This window comes from Helobdella robusta (genome assembly GCF_000326865.2).
Source record: "Helobdella robusta unplaced genomic scaffold HELROscaffold_55, whole genome shotgun sequence".
Taxonomy (NCBI): Eukaryota; Metazoa; Annelida; class Clitellata; order Rhynchobdellida; family Glossiphoniidae; genus Helobdella; species Helobdella robusta.
In genome coordinates this window covers 205,453-226,044 of record NW_008705295.1, presented here as the reverse complement: position 1 = coordinate 226,044, position 20,592 = coordinate 205,453, and the positions used below count along the sequence as shown (strand labels likewise).

At 32.0% G+C, this 20,592-nt stretch overlaps 2 protein-coding genes across 2 annotated transcripts; one reads left to right on the top strand and one right to left on the bottom strand.

The window, feature by feature from the left end:
* Nucleotides 1–4,798: 4,798 nt before the first annotated feature.
* HELRODRAFT_179553 (hypothetical protein) lies at nt 4,799–5,932 on the bottom strand (the record flags this gene model as incomplete). Its single annotated transcript, XM_009028380.1, has 1 exon — nt 4,799–5,932. The coding sequence occupies one exon, from the start codon at nt 5,930–5,932 to the stop codon at nt 4,799–4,801; it is 1,134 nt and encodes a 377-aa protein (XP_009026628.1).
* A 1,144-nt stretch (nt 5,933–7,076) lies between these two features.
* On the top strand, nt 7,077–20,192 carry HELRODRAFT_179552 (hypothetical protein; the record flags this gene model as incomplete). The annotated part of the gene is made up of 26 exons (XM_009028379.1): nt 7,077–7,106; nt 7,412–7,469; nt 8,157–8,242; nt 9,571–9,754; nt 11,730–11,956; nt 12,012–12,299; nt 12,428–12,562; nt 12,925–13,225; nt 13,293–13,453; nt 13,581–14,057; nt 14,143–14,402; nt 14,689–14,947; nt 15,021–15,309; nt 15,438–15,640; nt 15,699–15,967; nt 16,109–16,196; nt 16,736–16,897; nt 16,965–17,147; nt 17,216–17,342; nt 17,415–17,658; nt 17,778–17,964; nt 18,774–18,981; nt 19,299–19,409; nt 19,481–19,650; nt 19,730–19,898; nt 20,131–20,192. 26 exons carry the CDS (start codon nt 7,077–7,079, stop codon nt 20,190–20,192), a joined length of 4,938 nt encoding a protein of 1,645 aa, XP_009026627.1.
* Nucleotides 20,193–20,592: the final 400 nt, after the last annotated feature.

Sequence of the window (20,592 nt, the reverse complement as noted above, 5' to 3'; positions counted from 1 at the left end):
ATCTTACTAGAAGAATAAATAATTAGCATCATTTATTTGATTTCTTCAGATGGAATTATTTTAACAAATTGTTACTTTTTTGAGAAAGTATATTTAATGATATACTATGCTGATTTCAAATGAAAAAGCGCCATGTTAATGAACTGAATGCATCTTGAAAATAAAAACACTAAAGCATCCACTATAATATAATTTCACATATTTGCATCGGAAGGCAATGTTGGAATGAACGAGAGAGAAGTTTGATATGTCGACCAATGATTTGTCTGACTGGACACGTTGAGTATATCCGAAAATGCCGTCTTATTATTGAAGAAAGGCTCTCCAGAAAGCACGGAATGAAGTGAAAAGATAGAAACAACATGTTAGAGAATTACTAACAAAATCGTTGACCTTCTTTGTCCGAAATCAAATAGTGGTGACGAATGGTTATATATGCATAAATTATATGCAATGTAAAGTGTTTTTATATAATACTCTTACTCACACATTCACACACACACACGCAGACACAATAACTTATATTTTCATCAATTTATTTTTTTTTTAAAAACCTAAACAATACATTTTTAACATGGAATTAATTTACGCCCGTACTAATAGATCTTCTCGCATTGTACGTACAGTACACGCAACAGTGTGTGGTGCATTGATTTAAGCGTACACTCGCTCAAGTGTTTGTTGTACGTACGTTTGTCACTGTCAACCTGAATAAATCGTTTGAGAATATATAAACAGTACAATTAAAACCATAACATAAACATCTATTTCACCGTGAGCAGTAAAAATCTCTAACTGTGATAACCATAACGCCACATTAATTGCATTCATCATAGCATTAACAACAAAAATCCGTAACAACATTAGGTTGTGCATAACATTAACAATTACTAATCTAAATGAGTTATTTCACAAATAATGATTTTCCGTTGTTTTTAAATTTTTAAATTTCAGTTTAAAACAAAAAAGAAAAACAAGGCAAAATGATGGTGAAAGAAACGTTGGAACGAACACGCGCTTAACTGACTGCATCAAGGTAGCATAATATTGATCGTAAAATTTAAGCTCCGGCGCAAAAATTGGTCGCATGAAAATGCTAATGTCAGGAGAAAGATGATTTATGAATCTTAGAAAATGTTATTCATTAGGGCTTTATTTATTTGCGATCTCTTTGCAAGTGCAAGTCAAAAATTACACGAAACCGTCCTAGAATTTAAGTTTCCATTTGATTTTGGAATTTAAATTATTTTTGAAACCTGATTTCAACTTTTTTTTCTTCCTCAAGAGATCCACCACATATTTCAATCAAAACAAAGTAAATCAACGACAATAAATGCGTGTAGCAAAGCACATTGGCTCATTTTTTTAAAAACGAATCAATTGAAAATTAAACTCAAAATTGCATGAGTGAATTATTTTTATTATAATTAATTAAAAATTGATTTTGTAAAATAAAAAAATAAAATGAGATGAAATTAAATTTAAAACAAATAATAACACTAAGAATGCATTTATAATAAAATAGCATTATTTCTGTACTCAACTCTTTTTCAACTATATATATATATATATATATATATATATACTATTAATATAATAAGATACTATGTAGATACAATGCTTGTATATGTGCCAGCTAATGGACCAATCTTTGCTGGCCGAATTAAATTGAAAATAAGCAAAGAATTAAAAATGTTCCATCAACCGACATTTCATTCACAAGCATTTTAACATTCTGCCGTGTTTTGAATGTAGGTAGGGAAGATTAGAAAACAACATAACTTTTATTTGTCAACAACGTATACATTAGCAAATTAATTAATTATGTATAAACCTATGGTCAACAAGCATTGCCAGTTCACTGCTGGCAGAGGCAGTGTAGCATTAACGGTTATAACGTTCATTTCCGTATTTGACAGATTCAGATGTAAGTCCGTATTTTTTACAAATCAAAAAATGGCAAATAAAAAAGTTGAAAGTAATTAAAGAAATGTTTGACATTCACGAAATAAAGAACTTTCTTGTCAGACAACCAACGTGGGGAGTGAACAGCAGATCAAACAACTTCAAAAAGACTTTGCACTAAAGAAAAATTGGAGATATACTCCCTCCGTCGTGAGATACAAAAATGTACACAAACAGATTACAACTTAGTTTAAATTCTTACACACATTGTCTATGATTCAAAAGTTTTACCTGACGAACTTAAATTTTAAAATGTTATAGTTCAATTTCTAAACAAAATACCCCGATGTTGTGTTATTGCGTGAGAAGATTTTTTTTTGCTTGAGACAAGCAAGCAGATTTAATGTGAATGATAAATTGAAACATGTGTTGTGGAAACATATGAGCTGCAAAAAATAACAATGGTTTAAATTGCTGAAAAAAATGACGCTTCATGTCTAGGGTTAAAATTGCCACAATGAACACGTCACAAAATTTAAATAATCTATATCAGATTTACGTGCCTTAGGTTATTCGTAAAATAGTTTTTTTTTATTTATAAATAAAAATACTTTTAACTAATAGCAAATAAAATAAAATAAATAAATTTAATAATAAAAAAATTTCATGTTTTCTTCATTTAAAGTTTTCAAAAAATGTAAGCGTGGGTAGAGCTGCATAACTTTAAATAATAATTATACATGCCTGAAAGTGATAAAAATATGTGAGCCGTGTGTTATTCTTTTCAATTTACATGAATTTAGTAGATTATTAACATAATTAAACAAAATTTTATAATCATGAGTAATCAAAAATTTTGTTTTCAGATAGAAGAATGCCTTTCTGTTTCATGTCAATGCTGAATTATAAAGAAATTAAGAATTTCAAAATTTTACGTGTGGTTGATTCATTTTAGAATAAGCTTCGAATGGGGTAACGTTTCAAGTTATCAATAGTTAGCTTTACCTTCGTTTTGTTTTAAAAACTATAATAATTTGGAATATTAAAATGAAGGTTTAATTTTTATTAATTGTTAGTTAAATTTAATAAAAAAATTAATTAATAATCCCTTTACGTAAGTTTGAGATTTTTTTAAAATTAGTTTTATTTAAAAGATACTTTAGAAAAAAAGATAATTTTTTCAAAGTTTCGAATCTTTGCCGAGGTGCTGCAATGTTAGTTGGTGGGCAGAGACGTCCTGGCCCAACAGTCAAAAAATTTTATAACTTTTATATTTCTTTTATATTTCTTATTATAGTTATTTAATTGTTGAAATGAATGTTATAAAACTTCTCGAAATAAAAATCAACGGTTGGTCTGACACAGATAACATTAGCTTAACATACTTGAACCAGACTTAATCACATGTAGAAGAGTCCGACTAAAATATTTTCTTCGTCTATGTTACAAAATCTAACGATCAAAACTATCTCGAATGAGAAAAAAATAATTTGTATTTGTAACATTTTTTAAAAATATTTTATTCAAATTGATTATAGTATTTAAAAACATTCAACAAATTAATTTGCATTTTCAACTCAAACATTCTCAGAACTGCTCAAATCGCAAGAAAAAATTAAATAGCGAGTGTCTGAATTTTTGAAAGATTGTATAATAAAACATGTTATAAGTAAAACCTTCTCCTACAAATTTCCAAATTAAAAAAGAAATTTAAGGTCCCATTTTGAAACAATTTGACGGAACCGTTAACCATTAAGGATTGTATGAAGCAGGTAATCACTTAATTTTTATTTAAAAACTAAGATTTAAACTGTAAATGAACGAAAATTTGTATCATTATTTTTTTCAGTTAATTAATTTTTAAAATATCGAAAGTTTAAAATGACTAATTTAAGTGAACCGAAAATAAGCGATATTACTTCCTCATTGATTGTGTAACAATAACAGCTGTCGCAAGTTTGCTGGCGTGCCTGTTCTGCTAGTCAAATAACGTTGTATTTCATCAAATTCAACATTCAACAAATTCAACACATTTTGAAATTTATTCTAATTTTCATACGTCAGGAAGAATTCAAATCGAAGCAACATTAATATTATACAATAAATGTAGTTTGTATAATCAATTGAAAACATGATTGTTTATTTATCATTAACTGAAAACTAAAAATTGTTCACGTGTTTAAAGCTTAAAATTGTACGAAGATACGTTATTAGACAGGATTACAACATTTGAATGCGTCTCTGTTACATTGGTTATCGTGCTGTATGATGAATTATACTTGTTATATTTCATAAAGCTAGATTACCAATGTTAATATTGACGCACAAACAACATAATTTCTATCTGAAGACATGCGAAGAGGGGTTTTCAGCGCTTAAACATCGCCATGAATTTTTGAGACTGATCGGATTTCCCCTGCCAGCCAGTTGTGTAACTGTGTTGTTAGAACTACTGTTAACTAATCTGGCCTCCTGCTGGGGAGCCCTATTAACGTTCAGTCAACGTCCATTATGAGATATTATATTTTTAATATATTAAATATTTATATTGCCGCTCATGTACATTTCCCATGCAAGCTTCACAACGGTATTATTACTGAATTATCCAATTGCCCAACTCGCTCACGGCTGGGGTTTTGAATGATTTATAGATTTTATCTTGAAATAGGTTAAAATTCTAATGTATTTAAATCAACTTACATTCCTATTTTATACTGAGAACTTGAATTTAAATACTAATGAAATTTTTAAATTTTAAAATCAAATTTTTTTCACAGGGTTTTAAAAAATAAAAGCTAAAACGAACGAGTTTCAAAATGTTTTTCACAATCGAACTTTGTAGCATTTTCTAGCAAAGATGATAAAATTTACTAATCCCACGCAGTCGTGAAGTTTAATGATTTTCATAAACAAATGTGTTCTTATCGCTCAAACATCGCTTCGTTAGAATGATTGCATTCAGAAGATTCTCTTCAACGTCCTGCATTTTGTAGCTATGTTTACATATGAACGGTGTCTCACTATTTTCTAAGAAACCTTTCACCACAAACTCAATATTGTAATCAATCGTTCCTTTATTCAAAATATTTCTTCTTAATTTCCATAGAGGACTTTTTTTATTGACGTGATGGTACAAGATTGTTGGCCAGGGTAGGAAATAAAATTTGCGACAGTGTGCACCAAACGGGTCGCACGATAGATTGAGATTGCATTCAACTTTTTCGTCATCAAAACTCTTCTTATTAATGCAAACTTTCAAATCTGATTCTTCGTCAAACAGACTGACCCGACGAAGAAAACTGTTTTTCCTTCTATTGATATTATCCTCGATAACTTTTAATCGAGCCTCTATTGACACAGATGTTACTTTGCAGTGCTTAACTTTAGAACATTGAAACGTAAGAACTAATTCATTCTTTATTTTTCCGTCGCTAATATTCTTGACATTGACAGATTTACAAAATTTAATAACTTGATTTTTGAACGAGTTGTCGAGAAGCTTATGAACGAACAAACCTACAACCAGTGTCTCCACGATACATCCCACCAGCAACTGCAACATCAGAACGACCAACGTTTCGTAGCACTGGTAGTTCATAACTCTCGTCCCGTAACCAATCGTCGTTTGAGTTTCCACTGAAAATATCAAAGAATTAATGAAATTTGGAACGTTGTCGAGACATTGGGACTTATCACGTCGTGACTGATGCAACGAGTGTTGTTGACTTCTATCTTCGAATGGGAACGTCGGCTGCTTCGTGGCACTGGACTGATTATTCCTACCGTGTGATCCAAAACTTATTTTTTGCTCAGTTTCAACAGAATTACCGTGCAATTGTTTTAAAAAATTTTTATCAAGAAACTTGCTAGATGTATTGCCGTTAGAAACGGTAAATGTCCACCATAAAACAGCAAAAAATAACCATGATAAAGTTACGATGACTCCACAAGTTAGTAATTTCGCTAATGTTAATAATTTCTGTTGCTTATCGTTCCAATTTTTACAAAATAACTTTGATAAAATCATTTTTATCCGATAGGTAAATCACCAAATTTTATTTGATTTAACTAGTAAAGGTTTATAAGAAAAACTTTTTACATTATTAACACGTAGTGATCACACGACAAAATCATTTAAAGATACCCTGATCGTGTCCAATTGACAACATTTAACTAGACTCAGTATTGAAGAAAATTATACAACGGAATAATTAACATTAGAAACGCTCTGCTGTGTTCACTCCTGTATTAATGCGTCACTCCCATTAATTATGATAATCAGCTACAACACCATGCATTATCTAGCAATTGTTATTTATTAATGCAATACACACATGTGTATCATAATGGGCCACCATCCAGCAACAACTCACTTTATTAGGGAAACTGGGAAAATCAAAAAGAAAAAACCACTTGAATTCATTAAATCAAAAGATTAAGAGACATTGTTTTCGTCCAAGTTTGCTTTTCATAGTGATGCAACTTTAGTGTCATGTTGCCCAAAAATGGAATGGTTGTAACCTTGGTTAGCAATATTCATAGCCACGCTGGGGTAGACAAATAAGCCACTCATGATTTTAGACTATAATTCAATAACAGAAATAAGCTGGCAGAAAGCTTTACAACACTTAAGTTTATATTACGATGTTAGCGTTCAACTTAATACTTGCTTATGTTCACGTCAAACAGCTAGTGTTTATTTTAATACTCTCATTTCATACAATTTAATTCTTACGTTAATCAACTTGTCTTTAATTAAAACTAATTTATTACTTCTATCGCCTCGTATTATTTCTGATTCAATATACTAAAAAACATGTCCCTGACAACGGCTCAGTTATTTCTTGCATCGTTTCGTAGCAATCATACGGCTGCATTAAATTTATTCGATATGCCCTATGTTTTTATATTTATAAATTTAATATTATAAAAATAATTACAAATTATTAAAATGATCACCCCACATTAAGATCGTTTGTGTTTGCAACAAAAAAGTAATTTGTATGAATAAGTTGAAATGTTTTTTAATTGAAATCGTCTCAAACTAGAATGCGACATCAAACTAAGCTTTAAGTTTAGTAATTTTAACTAGTTTAAACTTTACGTTTAGTTAGGTTAATAAGTGAAAAAATGTTAATTTGTGGAAAAAATAACTATCAAACTAAAAGGAAATGACTGCCACGTTGGGCGTTCCGTTTGGCGTTAGACGGGACTCGGCGATCGATCGTTGCCTTGGTTGCCTGTCACCGCGTGTAAACATTTGCTGACGTGTTGCCTTCTCAAGAATTTTAAATACGATAGACTGCTTGATAATTCCGTTTTATTTTCGGGAATGCAGTTGAAATGGGTTTTCTCGAAATAAAATTTAACAAAATGAAACTGTTTATAATTTTTGTTTTGCATTTGCCGTTTATTAGCACAGGTATAATTTTGCTTTTTAAAAAAATCAAATTTAAAATTAATATTTGAAATTTTTCTGAATAATAATTCCAACCTACCAATCCAGCCTCCAGCTCGACCAACATTTGCCCGGTTGAGAACTGCCAAGGAGACCAATGTCCCGGGTTGGAATCGTTGTTTCATTAATTACATAATTGCATTTCCTCAACGAAACAGATTTGATTTCTTTGCATGTTTTGATATCTTTTAAAGGTTTATTGAAAAAAATTTCAGTAATAATTGTGTTTATTTTCCAATTTTTAACTAGTGCCTTCGCTATCGTTTTCGCCATTCCAACCTGAATTAAAATTTATTAGCTAACAAATGCAGGAAGGGTGAACAACTTTTTCAAAACGCCAGCATTTTATGTTTTGTCTCTCAGGTTCAAAACTATATAACACTTAAATGTCATGTGCTAGATTTGATAACCATAATAAGTGCTCAGCATTATAAATAAGATATATAATTCTTTCTAACACTAGACCAGGAATTTGTGATTATCTATTAAAAAACACTTTTATTTACAATTATTTTTTCAGTATTTGTTGGAGTCATCAACAAAAAGCACACAGTGTATGTAAATGCACTAGAATCAAGGCATCACCACATGAAGTGCCTGTTATAAACGTGGATCTTCTCGCATCATTCGATCCCGGCCAACGCAGCAGCACCTCAACCATTACACCATTGCGCCCTCCTTTTTTAATTAACGAAAATAAACGAAAGATGAAAGACATGTTATGTTATTCAAAAGAGTTTGAAAACAGAATTTAGTAAATGTTTGTACAAAACTAAATTGATTTAATCAACAGAATTAACTGTGGCAATGGAATATGTGCTGAAAATGGAACGTGCAAATGTATGCCGTGTTGGACTGGAACCAATTGCAACGTGTACAGTGAGTCGTCCGTCTGTTAATTGATAGATGAATAAGATTTCAATAACCTAATACTAACACAATTGGATCCAAAATTTTATTTTTTAAGCAATATTTACAATACTTTACGAAAGTTAAAATGCCATGTAACAATATTTTTATTTGGTATTCTCGAGCCGTCTGTGACACCACTGCTGACCTAGTAGGCATTTGATCGAGTTGCTTCCAACTCCAGCTCCACACACCGAACATGGCCAATGACCAGAGACCACAGGCTCAGCGGTACCACCGGTGATCATAGTTTTTGTTTTGTCAAGGTTTAACTTTAGCCCGTGTTCGGCGAGCTGGTTATTCCAGACCTCAAACTTTCTGGCTGCGTCTTGTTTCGAGGCCGCCGTCAGGACGATATCATATGCATATATCACATTCCATATGTTATCTGAGCGTATCGGTTTGGTTATTTCTTCCATCATAGTGATGAAAAGCTGGGACTGAGTATTGATCCCTGATGGACGCCGACGTTAACATCAAATTTATTCGTGTTACCGGTTGCTGTGCTGGCCAGAGTTTTCGTGTTAAAGAACGTTGCCTTAACCAGCCGAACCAGATATTTGGTAACAAGCTGTCTACATAGACTCCACCTGATTGCCTCACAAGGCACTTTGTTAAAAGCCTTTTCCAAGTCTACAAAGACATGGAACAGTCGGTTTTGCTTTGCCACGTATTATTTCTGTAGTTGACAAATGATATAGATAGCATCAATGTTGTATCTTCTTGCCATGAAGCCGTACTGGTAATCACCTATTGAAACGCACGACAACAGTCTTCTTTTAATGACTTTTTCAATTCAAATGTTTGACTGGACATTATAAACTGTTCTGAATATGAAAAAATTAACGATTTGAGTTGCAACAAAATTTTTAATTTTTTTTCATCAAAGATATGAGTGAGATATGAGAAGACAAGTTTTACGTTGATAAAAATATGAGCTTTTAGCAGCAGTATTAGTCTGAGAAAAAAAAAGACATTCTAGAATAAACCAAAATATTGACTCCGAAACTTAAAATAACCGGTAAAAAATTTCGGTAAAAATAGAAGAGGGCCAAGGATAGATCTTTGAGGCGCTCCAAAATTAAGAGCAGAAAAATTAGGAATAGAAATTTGAGGAACAACAGAAGAAAAACATTACGATGAGAAGAAATAGTCCAAAATCAGACACAATAAAAGAATAATTTACAACATTTTGAACGTTAAATAATTTTGATGCGACTATTAACTTTTCTATTATGAAAATATCTGTTAATTTATTACAATAAAATTACATTTTAGCTAATGAAAACCAACCGAAGTTACTGAACAAGTATGTGGCTGTTGAAGTTAAAAATGATGCCTTGGTTGGTACGAACGTGCATTCGGTTCAAGCAAAGGATGACGACAACATGTACACCTGCCAATCCAAGCAATGCGACTGTTCGAAGATCATCTATAAAATTGAAGATGGCAATGAAGATGATTTGTTTGATATCGATGCTGGTTTGTTTAAATTTGTTTTATTCTCAGTTCATTATATCGTGACCACTATTAATGCCGTTTACAAGCTTTAGCTCTACAAGCAAAAACTCGACAAAAAATATTTTCATTGCCGAAAACAGAATACTGCTTTAAACGATGTATATATATATTTATATAGTAATGTACGAATGTAAATGTTAATTAACTTTACTGTTTAACATTATATTATTGGAGAGTGCAATCAATTCTATGTAACTCGCAACTGCTAACATATCTTTGTGGTGTTTTGCGATACTAAACTCGCGATCGTATTTTAGTTCACATAGTTTTTTTTAGCTTCAATTTATTTTAAATTTCATTACTAGTATTAATAGACTTGTTTTAACGTTTCGAGCTAGTTTATCTGGTTACGTTTTTTACCGCTTTTTGGTTTTGAAATGATTTGCAAGATTACAATATTTTGATATCTGCGGCAATAGTCGAAATGCTGTGTTGCAAATTATGCTATATAATTAATTTCAATTAATTACTATTATTATGATTCAATAATTTTTTGTTTCCGCTACTAATTAATTTTTAGAATCAGATATCTTTGTAACGAGGGATTGTATAGTTGCCGTATATAAGCACAGCGCGATATGTAATAAAGGAGGTTGAAGTTGTTACATTATGAAGTTGCACCGTGAATTATTGGCGATCGTGCTACATCGAGCGTATTTCTGGGATTAGCGACTGATTCAGTGTCTCTGTTACTGTTGGCATTCAAGTAAACGTTCAAACATGTTTGTCCTAGAAGCAGTTGTGTTTATATCTATCAGAAATCAGTAAACCTACAGAGGACCGGATAACTTGACAATTGTGCAATATAACAACATCATTCATTCGCTGAGATGTTTTAAACGTGTTATTTTACATTTTTGGTGTAAACTTTGTTTTAAGGTTCTGCTGTTAAGTAAAGAAAGTCCTGAATATAATCGTCAGCCTAATTTAAATTTAGCTATTATTCTACTTTAAAACATATAATAATACCAATGGAGGGTAGTTTTGTGTTTGATATTAATTAAATCTTTGGGCACCTCATTCTACATTACATTAGTGGTGTTTGGTGGTTTTAAAGAGTATGCTTTGGTATTTCTGAGATGCTGATCTCTGCAAGTAAAGGTTGTGCTTCGATTTATTTCCTGAGTTCTTATTGTTTACAAAGCAAAGTTTTCCTCCAATTTACACAAATTTCATATAGAAGTCATAAAAATAGTTTATGGTTTGATGAAGATATTAAATTTGCAAGAAAACGTGTCAGAAAAGATTTACCACGTTATGGAAATTATTACTCTCAAGTTTTGAAAGATTATATTAGGGTTTTATGTTATAAAATGACAACGTTCTAACTCAATTATCTTCTAAAAATCTTAGACAAGTTGACTTTTGATTCGTTCGTGACAAATAGCAGGCTGTTGAATTTTTCCCAAATAAGATGAAAGCTATAAAACTGGCATTTCGACACGCTCCGCATTGGCATTCGTGTTGGATGTTGTAAATCTTTCAGTATTTACTAAGGCAGGCCCAAAATATAGTCAAGACCGTTTTCTGAGCGGCAATAAAATAATACGCTCGCTTGATGTTGTTCCAATCCATACTTTTGTGCAGCTTTTTTAAAATTTTCATAAAATATTGAAATATTATTTTATAAAAAATGTTTCATTTTTTAGCAGAGAACTATAAGCCGTCATCGTCCAGCCATAAAATGTGTATATGTAGATGCATATAGGCCAAAAGATAAATCGAAAAAAATGTACATAATTTTGAATGTATACAAATGTCGAAATTGTAAAAAGTTAAGTAGCAAATTTAAAAATTATTTAAATATCTTAACAATTATTCGTGTTAGAAAATACAATCTAAATAAGTAAAAAAATTTCTCTTCTCGGTTGCTCTGATGAAATGTGCGTATATTACCAAGAATAGAGTTTAGTATATTTAAACCAAATTATCACAGACACCGGTAATATAATGTTGAAAAAATCTTTGGCGCATTTGGTTAACGGAAAAGTCTACGATTTGAAAATATCAGTTGCCAATTTGAATCCTTTGAACAGCGATGGCAATATTACCATGGCTAATCCAAAAGATCTAGGATTTGTTCAAATAACCATCGCCAACGGAGTAAAGAAAAATGATTACAATTACGATCTAAGTGAAGCTGTCTTGAATAGACAAAAAAGGGTAATAATTAAAATATAAACAAAAACAAAATATTAACTTGTTGATTAATTTCCAGCAAGTTAGTGTGCCTGCTACTGTCGATAACATAACATTCACTCTGTCAAAAACTGGCGCCTATAACAACACAACGACCATGTTTGTGGGCAGCAAAGTTCACTTCCAGCTGGTGATCCAAATACCACCCAGCCAAAGTATAGATCTTTCTGTTGAGCTGTTTTCCCCAGAAAATGGAACAACAATCATGGTTCTGTGCAACCCGGTTATTACGGCCAGCGGATCAAACCTTCAGTATAATAAAACCGCCGCTGCACCCGTTCAAGACGCTAACGATGGATCAATTAATGTTATTATATTTTAACAATATCTTTTTTTAATAGATTTAAATTTTCTAAAATTTCAAACTATTTAAAAATTTTGTTTTGGTAGCAATGTTGAAATTAAGTTTTTTAGACGTGAAAAACATTTCCATAGTATGACCGGGCTGTCTTTAGCTTTGGTACGGTGGTCAACAACGCAGTGGCAACAGGACTGGCGAGTGTCATTGTAATAGAATGGGATGTCGTAATGATCGATAGTCCAAGCACCGTCAATGGCTCGTATTATTGGGTGAGTGCCGGAGCGGAGTATAATCAACAAAACGAAATCTGGATTGGACAAGCTGGTTTTGTAGCCATTATAGATAATTTTGTAAGTATTTAAATAATTTTTTTCTTAAACGCGCGGACACATATTTCAAACACACAATATTAGTCACATTTTTTCACAAAAATTTTCAAAATACATTTTTTTTCAATCGAAAAAATTCTTTACCATACCTGTTCCGTATCTTATTGTGTTGTAGCAAGAAATGAAAACATTTGGGTATCTGATTTTTGAAAGAAATTCATTAATTTTTTATTTTTTGTTAATAATTTATTAATTTAAAACATTTCCCATGCTGTTTTAAATATTTGATAATTTTTAAACAGAACGTAAGTGACTCGACGCCTCAATTCAACATGTCAGGACCATCGGAAATCCCGACAGGATCATCAGCTATCTTCCACGTCGACGCATACATTCCCTATCCGTCGATTGAAATGAACTTCGATGCATTTGCTCCGTTCAACTACACTGACGCAGCTTCAGTCTGCAGTGTGCTAATAGTGGGAGTTGGTGTTAATTATGAATGTTACCAGTACAAAAACAGGCCCGTGACTTTGTACCCCAGTGACACAGGAATCACTAACGACAGAGGAACACTTGCATTAGGCAGCGTTACTAATAAAGGTAATTACACGTATGTATTTTATGTTACTTTTTTATGAAACACATTTACAAAACATTATATAAAAAGGGTCAAGAGAGCCAAATAATAACTACACCGATAATCGAATTTCTTTGGAATTCGTCATTTCAATCCCTTACAATGAGTCCTACATAGACAATATTTTGTGGGTTGGCTGCACGTTAGAATTGGGTCAGAACCAAATTTGGGCTAGTCAAATGTCGTTCAAAGTTGTTGGGGCTGTGCCACCTACACCTGTTAATTCATTATTTAATTTTTTTTCATTCTACGTCATGAATTAAAAATTTTGTACATTATAAATTATTACAAACATTATTTTTTTTATCTTCAAAACAGTTGGCAAGTTCACCCACTACAGTTTTATATCCCAACGATACTACACTATCAACATATTTGTTTTACCCAAAAAATTTAGTTCTCAACATAACGATAGCTCCTGGAACTGCAGCAAATTACAGCGTTGAAATTAAAACAGATGGCGTAAAATACAAAATTTGTTCAGTTTTTTATAAAGCAAGAGGTGCTAATATTCCGTGTTTTAATCCTGGTGATCCTGTCTACTCGTCTGATCCAAGCGACCTTGAAATCAATAAAGCCACTTGGTTGCTGGGTACTTTAGAGAATAAAAATCAAATTCAAGATTTCGATGCCAATATATTTCAATTGTATATTTACCTCCAACCTCTGGATCACAGTGGATTAGTTCTGCAGGAGACCTCTACAGTGACAGCAACAGTTACTGTAAATTCATTCACCAGCACTTCCAGCCAAACTTTAACGTTAACAAACACTACAGCAATCGGAAATGCTGTTGTAAGTGTTTTCAATTTAATTTATGTGCAAATATATTAAAGGCAATTTGAATTTGATAACATTATAGCAATTGATTTATTGTTAGAACTATACCTCTCCAAAAGCCAACTTGACCATCGCCTTTGGACAATCATCTGTCACTGTCAACCAAATTCTCGACATAAGACTCAATGTTTCATTTTACCCCAAAGTTATTAATTTACCTTTCACAATCAACTTAACTGCCCCAACGGTGTCTGGAGTTAGCCAGTTCTCCATCGTAAGGGCTGAGTTGATGTCCGTTGGGAAAAATCTACCTTGCGCTGATAGGATAAAACTGAATAACAGCATCACTTATCTGACTCAGTAAGTTACTATGATAATTCAAAGAGTTGGATGTTGGTGTTACCTTGGTGTTTTCAATATTGTCTTATTTAATTGAGTGTAGTAAATACTTTTTCTAAACTAAATGATAAAGGAAATTATCTATTGACTTGCAAATCAAAAAATAGTTTTTAAATTATTCAATTTTTGTAATTTTAGTTGCAAATATATTTTCATTCAAATAATTTTACATAATATTGACAGCTTGTTCTGAATTTATTACCAATTTCCAAAAAGTCAATTATAAAATAATTTGAAACTTGTGCAGGCCTTCTGAATCGTTGAGTTATCAAGCCACTTTAACGGTTGGCAGTGTTTGTAACGTTCGACCAACGGCATCAACTACATTAACAGCTGACGACAGTCTTGAAATTAGAGCTGTAATTTTAATCAACAATCTTTCTTCTCTTCTAACTTCTGGCACGTTCATAACCTCATTCGTTTATTCGTCTGATCCTATCAAAAACAATTCCGTTGTTTTGAGCGTTGGTGCAGCCACTTACACAAACTATCCCGTGAACTCCACTGTATGTGACTTTATAATTCAAAAATGTCATTTTTAACACACAAATTTATTAACAAAATTCAATCAATTTCCAGCCGGTAGTGATATTTGACTACAACAGCATGAATGGTTTGGCTATTCCAGCTGGCTATCAATTGACATCTGAAATTTTAATTAAAACTCCTCCGTGGAGTGCTGCTGATTGGGTGATCCGTGCCGATGTATCCCATGATCCTGAATTGAGTCTTTGTGCTATTATAGTGAAAGAATATGGATACGATATACCATACATTAATACTTCAAAACCTTCCAACACTACCAAGGGTAGCAGTTCGTTGGTCAATAAAGAAGCATGGTTGGAGTTGAATAAAGTGACAAATCTTGGTTGGTATAAAAATGTTTTTCAACACTTCTTTATATTTTACAATTTTTATGACAAAATTGGCACTTATGTAGTTGATTATTTTTATTTTGCACCACTTTGTACCACCATTTAAATAATACAAAAACAGGAACAAAAAGTTTGAATAATACGCCCATTTTTGACGATGGTTCATTTGTAGTTCAAGTTGTAGTTCAGATATCTAAAGCAGCTACGGTTTCAGTAAACCTGAAATATGTGAACGTATCGGTGGATTATGGTGTGAATGGTATAGATAGATCTAGTTACATAAACTTCACCGTCATTGCTCCTGGAAGTATAACTTACAACTCCGTAAGTAGATAAACTTTACAATTTCTATCATTTGTCAATCATAAAACGATAATTTCAGGCTGCTGCCCTACCCAACGTTACATTCTTCCAATCTCCTGTTAACGAAAACTCAACAACTGTACCCAGTACGAACTGCTATCAAGGACAGGTTTTAATTTTAACGACCGAACTGAGCTACCCGATTTTTAACGGGGGCCACACTCTATCTACAAAAATAAGTGGTCCTTCAGACTCGACCATCAACATTGTGGACTATAGTGTTGTCTTCATTGGGACAAATTTCCCCTGCTTATCAAAACAAATGTATACAAAATCCTTCACTGCAACGTTAGAACAAAATTTTTTTATTAAATATAAAACAATATTAGAGTAATACAACAAAATAATATTAAACAATATTAGAGAAATACAAACAAAAATAATAAAAAACAATATTAGAGTAACACAAACAATTTTTTTTACTTGCAGTGCAAATAATTTATATAATTATACTGGGAACATTGATCTTGGAATGATTTGTACTTTCCCGATATTTAGAACAGGATCTAATAACAAAGTAATTTTTATCGCGTTTTGGCTACTTGCTTTTAACTTAATTCTACGTTTAGGTCATGTTTGCAACTAAATTATTAACTACACTCATGTAAATTTTATTCGAGAGAATGGTTTTAATTTTTATATACTTATAGATCAACATTTTAGCAAGAGTAAATACTATTAACGTGATTATTTAAAAATTGACTTTTTGAGTTTAGTTCAGTGATTTGCTCAAAGAAACCTACGTTAACCAACAAAAATTAAAATATGTTAGATCAATCTAATTTAATTAAATTTTGTTACCGTAATGCACGGAGTATTTTTTCCTATGATTCAAATAACTGAGTCAAAGTAAATAATTATTATAACTACCTAATCATCTCTCGTTTTTATTTATCAAAAGTTTTCAGAGTAAATGTTTATGGGTGGTCAAATGCCATCTTAAATAAACAAAAGGCTAAGGTTAGCATAAGGAAATGGAATATTATTTAATACTTTTTAAATATATTTGTTTCAAAAAAATATTTTTAATTAATTGCTTATTGATATATTTCACAGATTAGAATTGAAGCCATTGTTACCGTGAATAGAAAAAATCCTTTGACAGCCGGCAGCACCCTCGCTTTCAGCAGCGTTGTAACAATAAATGGTTCAGATACTACTTACCCACTGACTCTCACTGTTATAAATTCTCCGTTAAATCAAGATTTTAATTTAGTGGTTTGTTCTTTAAAATAAATAAAACATTAAAATTTTTAATAAAAAATTATTAATTAATTTATTTAAGGCCGGCTTCGTTCCAGTCGTAATAAATGCGAGTAACCTTGCATCATCGATGGCTTGTCACTCATCATATGCGTTTCAAGCAACCTTCACAATATTGGCCAACACTTCTGATGTAGCCATCTTAACCGTGACCACGCCTCTGACTTCTTCCTCTGCTGTGCTGACTGTTACAGATTTCCAAATTGTAAGTTTAGAATAAATTTGTTGCATGCCTATTGACAAAAATTGATTCAAATAATTTTTTATACTAAGGTCAGTTTCGGTAAAAACTTGGGCAGCGTTGAAATTCCCTTTCCAACAAGTACCACATTCTCATCTACTAAGCTAACCTCTCAAAACGATATCGCAACTATAAATCTCGGAAGAATAACTAACACTGGTACCATTCACAGTTTTTTGTTATTCTAAACATTTGAATTAGTTGCCTCTATAATTTCGTTGAATTCTGCAGGCCACACCTATAGAGCGGAAACATATATGGCGGGAGACAATGATATAACGGTTGTTGCAAACATTCAAATGGCTGACGCGATTTCAGTTTTGGATCAATCTCCTTGGTCAGTTACGTTTTCAAGCACTTACCTTTCTTCCACAGCTACGGGGTTGGGTAATGTTACCGCCGTAAAATCAGACGCAGATCCAGTTGTTTTGGTGATAAGCGACTTTGAAATCACAAACGGGCCGTACAACGCCGGGTAACAACTTTCATGCCTGTCTCACTTTTAACTTTGTATCTGTTTATTTTTTGCAAATTTCAACAATGAAAAAAAATTAATAAAAATTCAAAAAGTGTGAATTATTAAAATGATTGCAGAGATAAGGCAACAGTTACGATAAACATTAGACATGACGATCTATCGAAAACCGAACTTGATAATGTCTTTTTGCATTTTTATATTCCTAAATTCATGGATTATGCGGGCAACTTCCAAAGCGATTTTAAAAATACACTGACACCTGTGGTTAATTCAGCAGCTGGAAACAAATATTTTTCTATCAACGTAAGTATTGTACTTCAAAATTATGAATTTTATTTTTTAGCGTTAGTGGGTATATGACTGCGATATGTAATAGTTATAACTTGTATAATGTATTTATAATATATACAGAACGATTTTTTCATCACGTAATATTATTATTATTGTCGGAGAATTTATGATAGTCAAAGGCGCTTCTTGAGCAGTGTGGAGTAGTTTTAAGTTGCTTTTGAAACTTTTAAAGTGACAATCCGGGCTGGTAATGGTGAGTTTTCCTGGTAAGTTTTTTTCTATTAACGATAAGTAGTTGCAGCTGTTGGGCTGATTACGGCAAATTTGTTGGTTCCTATAGCCCATCGTGAATATTAATAATACAGAACGCTGTTTGTTCACCGTGTCGGGAACATTTTTAATAAACTTCTTATGAGCTAATATTAATTACTATGAGCCAACTTTCAAACAGTTAAACACATTAACTAATTTGTCGTGATGTTTAACCCTACAAAAACCCTACCTGACCAATGTGTAATTCAATGTATGATAATTCAATGCTTATAACATAACCGGTCGTAACATAAAGCTGTTGTAAGATCGAATGGTATGAAGACTTCAACCGGTTAAATGAGGTGCCTGACATCAAATAATGTAATAATTTTAATAACTGAAAACAACTAGGATGATTTTTAATAAAATCAATTTAAATTTAATAAGTTCTAGTAAGTAACTGTTTATTTTAATCACAAAGAAAATACTACATTAACGTTGATATATTTTAAAAAGAGTATATTATTTTATTTCTTCATATTTTTTTCTTTTTACTGCCTTTTAAACAGTTTGCTCACTTATATTTCACGGACAACGTGACATCAAGTTTTGATTTGTCGTTCCTTGCTGGCATCATGACAAGCACAGCAGCTTCAGAGACAGTCAGAATAGCCTACGAACTTGAATACGACATCAAGAGCAAACCAACGGTCAAAACGCAGCAGGCCTACCCAATTAAATTCATTAACTTCACGATGGTTGCTTCACCATTCAAATGTTAATCAATTTTGAAACAATAGCTCAAACATTTTTTCATAAATTTATTTCAATGAATGGGCGAATGAATGAGCAAAAGATTTACTGTAACAGGATATAAATTGCGTAGATTGCTTTCAATTTAGTTATTTTTATCTCGCAGCAGACAAGCGAATATCTTATTGAAAGGCGTGAATATAAAATTTAGTTCAATCACAGTAATGAAAGAATACTATAAAATTATGAATATAAATTTATCCAGCAATACAAAGTTATGAAAATTCATCGCTAATTTTTACATTTGAATAGTAATTGACTGGCAAAATAAAATTTTCCAGTTTGTCCAACTGAAGCTTCTCTAGGTATGGGCAGTAGCGTAATTACAGATTGCCAAATAACAGGCTCTCCAGGCAGCAATGATTACGTTGAAAGCAGACCAGGCAAAGCAGGTTACTGCAAAACTATTGTAGTTTGGCCGAAATAATTCAAAAATCTGATTCTAATTTTTTTTATTTTACAGGATGGTCGCCTTTGTTGAGGAAAGGAAAACATAAAAGATACCTGCAAGTGAATTTAGCAAACATAGTCAAAATTACAAAAGTACAAATAACTCAAAAGTCCACCGATAAAATAAATTCCTTTATGTTACGTTACAGTAACGATGGATTGATCTGGAAGAACGGTGATTTGGTGAGCCGTGTATATTTCTCACAATCAGTTTATTTTTTTACAAACAGTTCAAAAACATCATTACATATAATTCAAACAGTTGACTGCTCCAAACGACAACAGTGTTAATGATGTGACTGTTACAAATCCAGTCGATTCGTCATTTGTTAGATTCCAAATAGAAAGCACCTACACTGCTGACACAATTCCGACATTTACCATAGAATTTTACGGATGCATCACGACGTCTTTGGTCTTGACAGCAACAGGTTTGACTAATCATTAGAGCTCTAACTTAGCTAATCTTTATAGTGCTATTTCTAAAACTTTTATACGCGAACCACTAGTGTTAAACATTTATTTTCGACGAATTAAAACACATACCTCAATAAAAAAAAATTATAAATTATTCAAATGGCTTCTATTAAATCGGGCTGTTTTTCAAGTTTTTGTAATTATTAATCTAAAATTTCATCTCTTATACTTAAATCAAACTCTCAGAAATTTGCGATGTCAGGAAAGGATGGCAACCTACTCCTGCAATACCAAGTAAATATTATTAAACGTTTGAATAATAAAATTAGCATTGCTTTGTGTCTCGTTTAATTCTTACATTTTATTGTCGTGTGTGTTTGTGTGTATGTGTATTGTTAAGGTTGGAAATGATTATTTGCATATAAGCGTGTGTAAGCTCTTTTCGCAATATTTAACTTCCAATTAAGTTTTCCAATCTTTTGTTATTATGCTTATTGTCATTTTCATTTAACAAAATTACTTAGATAGTCGATAAACCTCTTGATTGTTTTGTTCTGATTACTTTTTTTGGTGACAACCATCATCCTTAGTTTAAGGATTTATATTAAAGTTTTGTGAATTTGTTCAATCTAGTTGTGCGACATCAACTGAAAACCTTTTCAGTCTTTGTCCCTGTTGATAGCTCATGTCAGTGATGCTCATATTTAT